The sequence below is a fragment of the Microtus ochrogaster genome, chromosome 24, assembly GCF_000317375.1.
Source record: "Microtus ochrogaster isolate Prairie Vole_2 chromosome 24, MicOch1.0, whole genome shotgun sequence".
In the NCBI taxonomy this organism is placed as follows: domain Eukaryota; kingdom Metazoa; phylum Chordata; class Mammalia; order Rodentia; family Cricetidae; genus Microtus; species Microtus ochrogaster.
The window spans coordinates 18779204-18793024 of NC_022024.1; the positions used below are offsets into that span (position 1 = coordinate 18779204).

The following is a 13821-nucleotide window of genomic DNA, read 5'->3' on the forward strand; positions in this document are numbered from 1 at the left end:
CATAAAAATGGTATATATATTTTTATGTATTTTAATTACTATGAATACAAAGGCTAGGAAGACACTATCCCAGGCTGGCTTTGAACTAGTGATCCCTATGCCTCAGTCACCAAAGCATTGGAATTATAAGCATGTAGCACGTTGCCCCGTTTAAACTTCACATATGTAAGGATTCTTGTGTGCTAATTAAGATCGTTTTAGGAAAAACAAAAATAAATCCACAGCCCTATGTTTTCCCAAGAGAAATACTTGTTATTCTATTAATCAAGACCCAGTGAAGTGCGGCACAAAAGGGCTTGCTTGCCTGGGTGTTCTGTGTTGGAATTTGCAACAATAAAGCCAAGCTGCTGTAGTCAAAGTTCTCGTCGAGGGCTATAAGTGAGCCATGCACTCCACTCTCCAGAATATTATTTGCATATTCTCGAAGTCCAATCGCTTGTATCCAACGAATAACTCGATCATTGCTCCACACTAAAACATCTAGGAAAAGAAATGTATCATGTTAAGATACAACCATTTGCATGATGACCCAAGTCCTGGCTGAAAGGAGCAACAGGTATCTGGCAAGTGACATTTGTGCTGATCTCTCTGATCCCGAATGTGTTTACACCTTTCTGTTAACATGAAGATGCTGTTCTAATAATCAGCCTTTGCTTCACTGAATATCACAATAATGGTATTTCCAGAAGCTTATTATTACTGAAAGGACAGCATTCCTATAGCACTGAACGCTGTCTGAAAGTGTTTATTGCTACTTTTATGTCAGGACTCTGGGAACTAGCTGAAGTTGGGTGCTTTTGCCACCAGATGGGGATAGTTATCCGGCCCTCCTTCTTCATACATCTAGTACCCCCTTTTTCTTCCCCCTTTCTCTTTTTTTCTCTCTCTTTATCTATATAGACAAATATATCCACACATATACACACACATAGTGTGTATATATACATATATACACATACATACATGTATGCATACATGCGTGTATACATATAGCAATATACACATATATACATATAAAATTATACATGTATGTATTATAGGCACATATGAACATATATCTATATCAACATTCTGGTTCTGGTGCTGTTCTTTATTTGCAGTGTTTTTAACCACCACTCCAATGTTGCATATTACATAATTAGAAGATCCTCATTTTTCTTCTGATGCTATCTGTAAAAGAGAATTATCAGAACTAAAAGAAAGAACCTTGATACTTTGCTATTTTATTATTATTTTGAGTTTTTTTGAGACAGGCTTTATCTGTGCATCTTTGACTGTCCTGGAACTCATTCTGTAGACCAAGGTGCCTTCGAACTCATTGAGATTCGTCTGCCTCTGCCTTCTTGAGTGCTGGGATTAAGCACTCTGGCCACACTTGGGCATTAAGTCATTATTTTTCCAATAATTTACTAATGAAGAAGCTCCAGCGCACATTGACACCATAAGCTGATTTTTCTTTGTTTAAAGGCGGCATCTCAAGGAAGTACAAAACATTTAACATTAAACCTTCAGAGGAAATGCCATGTGTGCCTGTTTGAGATAAAACTCAGAAAAAAATGTGTCTTATTCATCAATTCTATCATGTCTTTCTGGTGTGGGAGGTCCTTCTGTCTCTGTGTTGCTTTTATTGGTTTATGAATAAAGAATTGCTGTATTCTGGGAGAAAGAGGGTGGAGTCAGACAGAGAGCATGGAGCTGCTGGAGAAATGTGCTGCTTGGAACATTAGCCAGTAAGCCACAGCAATGTGGCCATACACAGATTAATAGAAATGGGTTAAATAAATATGTAAGAGCTAACCAATAAGAAGCCCGAGCTAATGGGCCAAACAGCGATTTAAATAATTCAGTTTCTGTGTGATTATTTTGGGTATAAGCTAGCTGGGAGGCCCAGAACCAATAAACAGCCCCTTCCTCCTACATCTTTCTTTTATGAACCAACAGAATGACACATAGAAACTATAAAATTATGTGTAGATCATAATAATTTGTACGAGAAATTAAGGAATTCAAGATTAGATAAGAAAAAAAGGTTTTCTGTACTTGTAGAAAATAAATCAAAGTATTTGGACTGACAAACTAAAAGCAGCATTTCTGTTAATATTCTTTCTGAGTAAAATTTATACTTAAATATATGTATATATTTGATATATGCATGTATGTGTAAATATATATGTACCTATATGTATACATAGCTAAGGTTTTGTTTGAAAAAAACTGCTATTAACATGTTCTACTTCGCTCATTTGCCTTTATCATGGGAGTCCTCATGTATGACATTTAAACAAAACAATGTCGTGGTGCCAAGCAGGCGCACTACCCATTCCCACAGCCCTATGCCTCACTCTGGCAGTATCCTGTATTGGCTCTGGCTAGTACTTGTCTGTATACCTACATTACTTCTCATTTTCATTGTTCTTATATTATGGTGACTCCTCCATATACACTACACCAATGCTATTATTTTATTTCTGTTTGAAATCCATTAGTTATCATATCTCTATTCCATATTATTATTCAGAAAGTTCAACTTAAATCTACCATCTTTATGCTTGTTTTAGCTTTCATTTTTTCCTCATCTTTTTAACATTATACATTTTCTTTATAGTTTTATACTAATTTCCTATTACAGTTCTATTTTATATTATTCTGCCACAAGTCATACTTAAAACTTAATCTACACAATTTGATTCAAGAAAGACTTCTATATCCTGTCCCTTATATTATTTTATTGATAATATAAAGATCTTCAAATCATTCAATTTCTTTTGCCCTACCACAGTCATTGTAGCATTTCAGTTTTTATTTGTTGCATTCTGTGAAAATATAAGCCCCCTAGATATTATTACCACAGGAGTAATAATAATTGTACAAATCTATTCTTTGGGTATGTATCCACACTGCAATTTATATTCTCCTCATAGTTTTTCTTCTATCTAAATTTGTGATTCTATTATTTATTTCCCATTTCGACTTGGTCTCAGATTCTGCTTTCCTGAAAATGTATTAATTCTGCCTGTTCTATTGTGGACCTGTAGATTCCTAACTATTGATTATCTCCACTGGGTAGGTGTGGGCAGGTCACACCATCAGTTTGCTAACTTTTACTAAATGCATGATTTTTTTAGACCATTTTTCAAAATGATAAGAAATATCCAATTTTCAACTTCACAATGTGTAGATGCAAATATGTACATAAATATGCTTTTTCATGCTTGGTCGTCTAAGATATATTAATTTGTTTCTGTAAATATATATCAGGCAAAATCTCCATCATGCATGCAATTAAGAATAATTAAATAAAACAATGCATTTATGGCATTGAGACAAATAAACTCTTAACTGTAACTTTTCCATTTAGGGACAGCCTCATATAAATTGTAATATTATAAATATCTTTCATAGCAAAACTATACCCTGGCATTTATGCTTAATAAGAATTCTCTAGATCCAAACAGCAAATGGCTGACGATCAATGTCAGCTGTTTCTTGGCAACAAGTTAAAAGTTAGTACATTCTTGACACCTTCCCTGTGTCAGAAACATGCTTTCTAAGGTCAAGGTTAATTAGTACTTCTAGTTAATTAACACTTCCCATAATAACAGAGGCGTCTATTACGAGTTGAGAGTTGGGCCTCTAAATGCCATCAGATCAATTGTGGGAAGCAGGGGCTACTTATGATCTCACTGGCAGCCACTCATATGTGATTGTTTGTAATCACAGTGAATCAGAGCAGCTTCCTCTCAAGGCTACAGTCTAAGCAACAACTGCCAAATAATAATAGAGCATTTGTACTAGGCCAAATGTGCAATTCTCCTCTATATCAATCTAAGTGGGGCCAGCCATAATGCAATCTAGTTGGAAAACATACTTCAGAGAGAACATGAGAAAGTGGTATCCCACGGACAAAATCTACTCACGAAACAAGCATCTTTTGTTAGGTCATACCCACATTCATTTCTGGCATCTGCCCTTGGTCCATTAGTTCCTAAATTTTAATTCAACTGCAGAATGATACACTTAAAACAACCTACAATTTCTTGGAGTCCAAAACTAAAGAAAAAGCATCAGAGAACTTGTTTTTGACAAAGAAAAATACACCCTTGCTTCTTGGTAGCAAGCTAAATGAAGTGGTGGAAAAAACTCATTGTGTATACAAACTGATCAACAATGTATATATTGAAAAAACTTTCAAATATTCATCTTCACAAGTATTCAACTGCAGCTTTCTAGAAGTTATTTAGCATTCAGAATTGCTCGAGATAAATGTTCTGAAGTGGAGACAAATGAGTAAGGGAAGCCTGAGACAGGGAATATCAAATAAAACTACATCAGAGTTAAATTTTAATTGATGAGAGGGGTATGTAAAACACACCATTTTCTTATGTAAAATAAGCTGCGAAGGAATTGAAGATGAAACAGAGTTGTACCACCTCTGGACAGGTAATGTGGCCTAGACCTAGACAATCCCAGTCAATATTATGAAACGCTTGTCAGTGTCAGGCCATGGGTCATGGGAAATGGGACTATAACTGGAAAATAATTTCTTCTCTGTGCTGAATAGCTTTGTGTCAATTTGACAAAACCTAAAGTCATCTGGGAGGAAGTAACCCAAATTAAGAAAAGGCCTCCACCCTGGTAGATGAGCTAGCTTGTTGGAGCCCATTCCCTAAGGTGCGATGCCATGATCAGTCTTAATGCAGGTAGGAGGGACTTGGCCCTGTCCCAACTTTACATGCCAGCCTTTGTTGACTCCCTATGGAAACCCTTACCTGGTAGGAGGAGTAGATGGGAGGTGGACTGGGGCGTGAGAGGTGGTGGAGGAGGAGGGGTGGTGGGAGAACTGTAGTTGGAATGTAAAAGGAAATTAAAGAAATAGGTAATTAAAAATACCTCCATAAGATCAGGTGATAGGCATTTTCTTAATTAGTGATTGATGGAGGAGGTCCCACACTATGGCAGATGGGGTTACCCCTGGGCTGGTGGTCCTGGGTTCTTTAAGAAAGCAGACTTAGCAAAACAAGGGAAGCAAGCCAGTGAGTAGTACCCTCCATAGCCCTGACATCACCTGCTGCAATGTTCCTGCCCTTTCTGCGATCCTGTCCTGACTTCTTTCAATGATGAACAGTGTGATATGGATGTTATATGACAAATAACTCTTTCCTCCCCAACTTCCTGTTTGGGCATGGTGTTTCATCACTGCGATAGAAACCCCAACGAAGATAATATTTAAAAATTTCCTCAAAAACATTAAAACACATTTTAAAAGGATTTTCCTACTTTAAAAAAATATAAGAGATTAAAACAATTTACAATGACAAAACAAACAAACAGAAAAACCAGAGGCTTCTGGATGCTTGTATTTGTATACAGAGACTACACTTTCTTTCATTTCCCGGTGACCCCAACCAGAATAATCACACAAAAACTATATTATTACTACACTGTTTTGCCAAAGGCTCAGGAATATTCCTAACTAGTTCTTACATCTTAAATTAACACATTTTTTATTAATCTATGTATTATCATGAGGCTGTGGCCTACTGGTAATATTCTGGCATCTTTCTCTTTCAGCAGTTACATGGCATCTCTTTGATTCTGCTTACTCTCTCTATATATACCTCTCTTTAGATTTCCCATCTGGCTTTACTCTGCTAAGACATTTGAAACAACTTTATTCATCAACAAATAGAAACAACTTCTATACAGAAGAACATCCCACATCATATATTTTATGTCCAAATTGATTTTATTTAATTAATTAAAAAGATCTAATGGTCTCTAACAAGGGAAAGCATAGTGTATTTGCTTTTGAAATCATGTTTTCTCCTCTATATTAAGGTGAACAGGTATTTTGATTTTTTTTCTGTTCTCGATGTTTGTGATGTCATATAGGATATGATATATGCTAATGAGATAGTATAGTGAAGTTAACATAGAAATCTTAAGAGGAAATTTTTGAGGGGTCCTTAGGTTAGCAGTGGTTACTTTCTTTGGAAGGGGGTAGAGTGGACTTCTTGCTCATTCTCATAAGGGAATTGTTGCAGCACAAATAATAAAAACCCAGAGACAGATATTGGGGTTCACCCTGAAGATCAGAAAAGCAAAGCAGTCGGTCACTAGAGAGATTTTACCTCTACCAAGGCTCAGAGAAACAAAGGGGTGAACCTATCCTCAGAGTGACTATAAACTACAATGTTGTCCACCAAACCTCAGACTGCAGACTGAGAACCTGAGCTCTTGTCTCCTTCTATCTTATAGTACTCTATTGTGCTGGGATCAAACGTGTGCACCACCACTGCCTGGCCTCTATGTCTAACTAGTGTGATTGCTTTGAACTCTTATCTCCAGGCAAACTTTATTTATTAAAACACAAAATGTCATTATAGGTTGTTATAAATGACTAAATCGGCTAAGAACTACAATCTTATCTGGCAAGGTAATTGTTTATAACCCCTGTTTGCTTCCTGAATTGTTAGCCACTGTGAGGTTATGAGGGCAAGAAAGATTCCCACAAAAGTCTGTGCCATGCTGTGTGGATTTTTAGCCTCACAAACTTGGAGATACATCTCTTCTTTCACAACTTATATTGATATTTTGTTATAATAACTCAAAACTCAAAATATAATGGTTAATTATTAAATATATTCCGTTTCAAATATATTTGCAGCACAGATGGTCTTTGTGCACAGAATGATTACAACAGCTAGTCTCGTATCATAACAACATCCTGAATTAAAATTATTAATGGACTAGTAACTTTTAGAGAGAAGATATTTATAGAAGTTCCACACAAATTCCCATATAATTTTTATATTTATAAAAATTTTCTGAAAACCAAGATGAAATCTATTTCCAACCACTTTTCTTTAACAATTGGAAAGAGCTAATGGTCTTGAACAAATGGAAATCTATTATACTTGTTTTTAAAATCATGTTTTCTCCTGTGTATTAAGGTAAACAGGTAAATTGTTATGGATTTAGTGTCCCACAGATTTTCCTATGTTGAGTTCTTTTTTTCTTAATGATATAATATACGCTGTATAAAAAACATCAATTTTTTGTGTTATAGTGACAATATTCTTCTAAAAGTTTAACAAAAAGTTCTACAGAGCCCCTTTTTTGTTTGTTTGTTTGTTTGTTTGTTGTTGTTGTTGTTTTATTGGGGTTTTTTTGTTTTGATTTTTTTGACACAGGGTTTCAAGACAGCTTTGGAGCCTGTCTTGGCACTTGCTCTGTAGACCAGGTAGGCCTCAAATTCACAGAGATCTCCCTGGCCCTGCCTCCCGAGTGCTGGGATTAAAGGCATACGCCACTCCCACCTGGCCCAGAGAGTCACTTTTAACATGGGCAGAGAACATATATTTAGAGAGATAAATCTACTTCTAGGAAGACAAGAGTGTGTCCTCAAAATGATTTGGCAATTTCTTTTTCCATGTTATAATTAGGGACGAGACAGCAATGACACTTGGGACAAAACGTGTAATACAGTCTGATAATGGATGTATTATATACATTATTTTAGGTTTAAGATTAGAGGTATAAATGTCCATAGGAAAGACATTTGTTACTAAATGAGAGTGTGTTACCTTTTATTTCATGTTGGCTTGCTTCTCGTCTTCTCTCTAATTCTTTTCTATCATAGTTCAATCTTTTCAAGCACATAATTCCATATTGTAAACTTGTTCTATTTTAGAAAAGAGAAAACACATTAAATGCATCAGCAGATGAAGAATACTCTGTTAATGATCTACATTACTTTTTAGAAGAGCCCATTTATCAGTTACATACACAATAGCACCCTTAAATTGGGTAGGATTAAATTTTTAATTCTATCAAGAATAAACTGTTTCTAAAACACAGAAAATATTTAAAGAACAAGATATTCATAATTTTGAAATTAATTAGACATATTTATCCATAGTTCCATACATATATAATTATACAAACAGTTATGCCTCTGTCTTCAATTTAGCATTTTCTATCGTACATTTTAGCAAATTAGTGTTTTATTCCTTCACGAAAAAAACTAATGTCTCTCTTTAGAGACAGAAACAACTTTATCGGCAACCAATGATTCTTGACTGAAGAAAAAAATGAGTGAATTAAGGAATAAGGCAGAGTCCAGGATATGGACAAATTGCAAACCACACTAGGAAAGACCAGCGAGTAAAAAAAGAACAAGCCTACTAAGTCTACTGAGACTGCAGAGAAGGTGCTGTGAAAGAGAAGCATCACGACACTATACAGAGTAGGATGCAGGAAAGGTTGGGCTACTAGGGAAACAGACCATCATATATTATACTGTAGTACTGTGGAAGAAATTTCAAAGATGTGGTGATATGGAGGCACACCAGGTAGACCTGAACTTCAGGCTAGGAGTTAGGGGTCAAATTAGTCCCATATGGGAAATCTGGATATGTCAAAGCAAGATTTTCATTCCATGGATGAGATTTTTTTTTCTGGGGTAATTTTCACAGGGGGAAAGGATGATAATATAAGGATTTCTTGCCATTTTTGTTTTGTTTAGGGAACAATGATCTCATAATATGTATGATATAAGGAAATGATCCTAAGAGATTAAAATTAAGGCCTTAGAGCAGTAAGTATGAAAAGGAAACCTCACAGATACCCAGGGAGAAGAAATAATAAAATTAGACATAATAATAATAGTTTGAATAATATGAGAAATAAGAGTATGGTAGGAAAATAAAAGAATTTTAGGCTTAATGTAATAATTATTGACTATCATTACTTTCTTAAATATTTAGCAGTATATTCAGACATATACAGCAGACAGTCTATACATTCATACATACATACACATATATGCATGTATATATTTCTGTTATATCTTTTAATAACAATATGACATAAACTTCTGAAATCCTAGAAAAAAGAACATGAATGTATAAGTCCCTACATGCATATAGTGAAATGTTTACCTCCATTATCCAGAATTTGACTATATTTGGAGACAGGGCCTTTAAAAGGTAACCAGTTTAAACAATGTAACCAAGCAGACCCTAATCTATCGTATAAGAATAAATAATACAGGAGAAGTGTATGCTTACAGAGGAAAGACGAAATATGGAAAGACAATGAGGATGCAAGGTCGCCAAATAAACAGACCTGTCTATTCTTTGATCTTTGCCTCAGAGCCTAGAGTAAAGCTACCAGACTACAACACAAAATTTAAAAAAAGAATGTCACTCAGCAATAGCCCCTGTAAGCCTGATAGAAGATAAATGATCTAAATCAAATATTTGTCCCTTATTCTCATGTTCTGATGGGTTTTAATTAAACCATTTAGTAGTTTTTAAAAAATTAATGTGCTAATAACCTAAAATGTGAACATTTATGTAAGACCAAAAAGCATAATTATGTCCTCCATAGAAGAGTCTCTTTCCTGTTTTTCTCTAGTATGTCTTTAAGTTACATGGTTTATAACCACGTGGATTTATAAAGGGTAAAACTACAAATATTCAGGTACCATTCATAGAATTTCTCTTTTGTTCTTAGATTTTTTTCATTTCCTTTTATGTGTGTTTTGCTAGCATGCATATGGGTGCACCATGTACGTGCTTGATGCCCATGAAGGCCAGAAGAGGGCATCAGATCAGTTGGAACCGGACTTAATGATGGTTGTTATCCACCATGTGGATGCTGGGACCCGAATCTGGGTCTTTTGCAAGAGCACCTAGTGATTGTAACCACGGAAACATCTCTTTCCTCCATAGGTGATTCTCTAACATAAACTGAAAAAATAATTTTAAAAAATCCAAGCAAGAAAAAAAATAAAAGTACACACTATGAACATAACTCATATATGTGCCTTTGCATAAACTCCAAGCATATAGCATAAACATGACTCTCCACAAGTACACCCTTCAGTTTGTTGCTCGAGTACTTGTTCCAAGACCTTTTGAATGAGAAACACTGCCTTTCTACTGTCCTTCTATTTTGTGTTAGTTTGCTGCAGATTGTTTATGGTTTCGTTTTCATCACTCTTTTTCTGAAAACCTACCGATGGAAACTATCCACCATTTTTAAATGGACACGAAGATCTTTCTTGGTGAGGTGGTCTAACATTCTTGCATCAACCAAGCATTCCATAAAGTAACTTCTGTACTGAGGCAACCCCAGGCTGGGAAGCCACTCGTTTCCAATCCATTCGTGATTCATATCTCCATAAGCCAGGGTCTGTAGAAAGACCGGACACTGGAATTGTTTTATAGCAGTCAAGTTTCTTAACCAATAAAATGAGATGGTAAATGGAGGATAATAGCAAGTAGCATGACTCAAACTTCATGACTATGATACATGTGTCAACAAAAAGAGAGGTAATATTTAACCTGAATGCATTTTGTTTACTTTAACACAATGCAAACTCTGCACAATTTTATAGAACATTTGCCTGTAGAAATAATTAACTTCATGGTGTATTTTAAAACAGTAAATTTTGTTCATATATGTGTCTTGTTAATGACAAAGGCGAGCATATAGCTAGAGGTAGGGTAAAAACATACAGCTAGAGGTACGGTATGCATTTTAAGACTGAAGATTCCATTGCTATACCAGGAGAATTCTTTTCTTTCTTTTATGTTTGAAGTACTGCTCATTTCCCTCTATTAATGATCCTATTGCTATTGTCCCTGTGTCATAGCAAACCTTGAAGTGAAGCAGAAACCTTAGAAAACAACTAAAGAAAAACAGCAAGGGTGAAAGACAGCATGCTGAAACTTGGCATTATGCTTTGGAGAAGAAGACAGTGTATTGAGCATCTGTTAGGTCCCTGGAAGAATCCTTCACCAGAAATCAGTCAATTTAGACTATGTGTGTATATCAGGCTTGATCACAAACTAAGACAGACAAGCTGATCCTCTTTTGTAATGTAAGGACTGGTCTTGCCACATAGTGTTCAAACAGGAAAAATAAAATGTGAAGTTGACTACCGTTATTAAATTTTTGAGGATATTAAAGGATGGATATTATTAATTATTTAAAGGATACTAATTTTAAAGAGTTGTCTACTTAGTGAATAATTATGCCATGAATTCACAGTTATAATTAAACTATATAAATATAGTAAAAATCAGGATATTCTTTTTGTGAAGAATTCTGAATTTTGCTTCAGTTTCAAAATTGATTACAATTCTATGCTATAGCATGCCAAAATCCAGATCCTTTTAAAGGTGCCAAATTTTATTTACTTTCTCAATTTATTCTGTCAGTTTCTGACTTTTAGAAATGCCAAAAAATGCACCCTTTTGCACACACTGAATTATTCAATATAAACTTCTGTCTCTTATGATCAGTTTAATAATTGGGACTATCGTCATCTTACACCTGCTATGCTAACATCTGTCCCCAAATACTACCCATGGCACCTGAAAGCATATAGGACTCCAAAACGTCTTTTTAAGGTGTCCTCAGAGATGCAAATTCTATGATTATATATCTTGGTTACATACATTACAGAGTAAGTTCAGAGAAATTAAGTTATAGATTCATAGTTGGGGGAAGAAAGAGAAATTACCCAGTTATATATACCAACTATGAAGTGACATTAATCTTAGTGGCAAAATCTGGTGTATAGCAATGCACCCATAATATATTAGATATAATACTGACACTTAGGTATATGTAGCAGTATAATTACTAAGATAAGTGATGTTTTCAAATATCACCTTCAGTAGTTTTCAAATTTATATTGCATATTTTACTATGTCTTAAAGTGTATGAGTTTCCTACCTGGGCCCAGCTTCCTTCCTCAGATTCTTTCTGGGTTAGCAGCAGGAAGTGATTAATAAAGCAGGTAAACATAAATTAATTTCAAGTGAATATTGAAAAAATTCTATCAGAAGCATAATAGCAAAACAGTACGTTTTAAGTACGATGACAAAAGCAGACACGCATGTACTTACATCTATTCAATTTCTCAAATGCAGAGCACACAACAGAGTTTGAATTAACTCTAATTTAAATACACATGAGCATACTGGAGTTTATGAGTTTTGTGAAAACTTGATCTGACTATCTTTGGTTATATTTAAAATTTCATGTTTAGCACAAACATAATTGTATGTACCTATATATAATGCAGAAAGGTTACAGACTAGAAATTAACAAAGTGAATAACTGTATCTTTCTGTCAAAGCTTAGGACAAACATACCCTCAAACAGCCAACCAAGAAGACCAAAGAAAGGATGCTACCAAATATCCAGTGATGCATGTATCATTCCATTGTGACCTTTACACCGTTACATTCCAGATAACCAAATTTTTAAAGGAGAATTAAAGTGAAAGAACTTAAAAATTAAGTTGTTAAGGTAAAATACATGGTTTGTCTAACTTTGATCCTTTCATGAAATATGACTCTATAAAACATCACATTTTTAAAGCTGGCGATTAGAATGCTTGAAGTCATTTCAAATGTACTTTTAAAAAACAAATGCATATAACACTTCAATATTTTTTCCTAGGAAGTCTACTTGTGAAATATTATAGCCCAAGACACTACATAATTACATTAAAAGTGATGATCCCATGGAAGCTTTTCTACAACTGATTAAGTTTGATTTAGTAACATTTATTCCTGTAACCACATTCAGTGCTAGGAGATACTGACTATCAAAATTTCCAATGTTTCTAAATTTACTAAATTATTTATTACAGTTTCATATTTCAAGAGCAGTCCATAGATGCTCAGGATAAAAAAGCACATGACAATGTAACATGACTTCATTTTCAATCGCCAAACAAGCATACTAAAGGAAATCTATAACCAAAATATCAGTTATCTTTGTATGTCTCTACATAAATACACCCCAATCCTTTGCTTTATAGCATACCAATTCCTGTCTTTTTCTACATACAATTACTTTTGTTTGGGTTCAACAAGGCTTTGAAGACTAACCGTTTTTGCTGGAGCTGCAAGGTTTTCCATTTCTTCGTGGGTCACCCAGACATTGCCTGAAGGCTAGGGAGGAACCCAAGGGAAGCAGAGCCATCCATGAAGGGAAACCAGGGTAGAGAAAAAGGAGGCACTTCTGTCAGTCAATAGCATTGCACATACTACATCTCTCCTGCTCTAGGCATGCATCATGAGTAAACCGCCTAAGGCCCCTTTTTAACTTTCTCAAGGGAATGATTAGAGAGTCATGCTGGAAAGCTTGTATTTGTAACAATTCTTGGGCCATTAAACAAAAACTGCTTTGGTAAAACTTCATGTTCCAAATGGCGGTGATCATTGGGTTCAATACTGTAAAATAGCAAGCTAAGTATAAAATAATGTAGCTTTGCTCTTTTTCTTCTAACATTATGACCCAAAAGTGCTTATCAAGGGAATTTCATTTACGTGCTTTTATTAATCAGTGTCCTGGGAAACAACTGTTGCAGAGAAGCCATAAACCCCATAGTCTGGAAAATAGCAACAGATTAGCCAGGTGTGTTTCTTGTTGTTGGTGGTTTTGTTTTTTGTTTGTTTGTTTTCTTTTTTGGTTGTGTTTTTAATTCAATAAATGTGTTTTCCCCTGCATTCTTGGAGAGGAAATAGACCTGAAACATTATCTTATAATACTTTTGATTTAGAAAAAAGATAAGTCTCATCTTCACCAATACTGTCAAATACCCAAATATTCATTTCCTTATTATTCAACTATATTTTATAAGCATCTATTGTGGTTTGAATTGTTTGCTATAGGCTCATGTGTTTGAACACTTAGTCTCAAAATGGTAGAAACTTGAGGAAGGCTGTGGAAGCTTTAGGGGGTAGAACCTAACTGGTAAACCGAGTCACAGTGGCCAGGCCTCAAGGTCCA

At 35.0% G+C, this 13821-nt stretch overlaps 1 protein-coding gene across 17 annotated transcripts in view; it reads right to left on the reverse strand.

Moving 5' to 3' along the window:
- Positions 1–13821, reverse strand: part of Ppfia2 (PTPRF interacting protein alpha 2) — a 341255-nt gene that overhangs the window by 8987 nt on the left and 318447 nt on the right. For 10 of the 17 annotated variants that reach the window (XM_026784468.1, XM_026784460.1, XM_026784457.1 and 7 more), the window contains 5 exons: positions 12918–12980; positions 11752–11781; positions 10025–10218; positions 7587–7684; positions 305–480 (listed from right to left, as the gene is read on the reverse strand). In XM_026784468.1, coding sequence (XP_026640269.1) covers positions 305–480; positions 7587–7684; positions 10025–10218; positions 11752–11781; positions 12918–12980 — 561 coding nt within the window. The remainder of the gene's footprint in view (positions 1–304; positions 481–7586; positions 7685–10024; positions 10219–11751; positions 11782–12917; positions 12981–13821) is intronic. The other 7 variants (XM_026784459.1, XM_026784463.1, XM_026784466.1 and 4 more) reach the window with 1 other exon arrangement.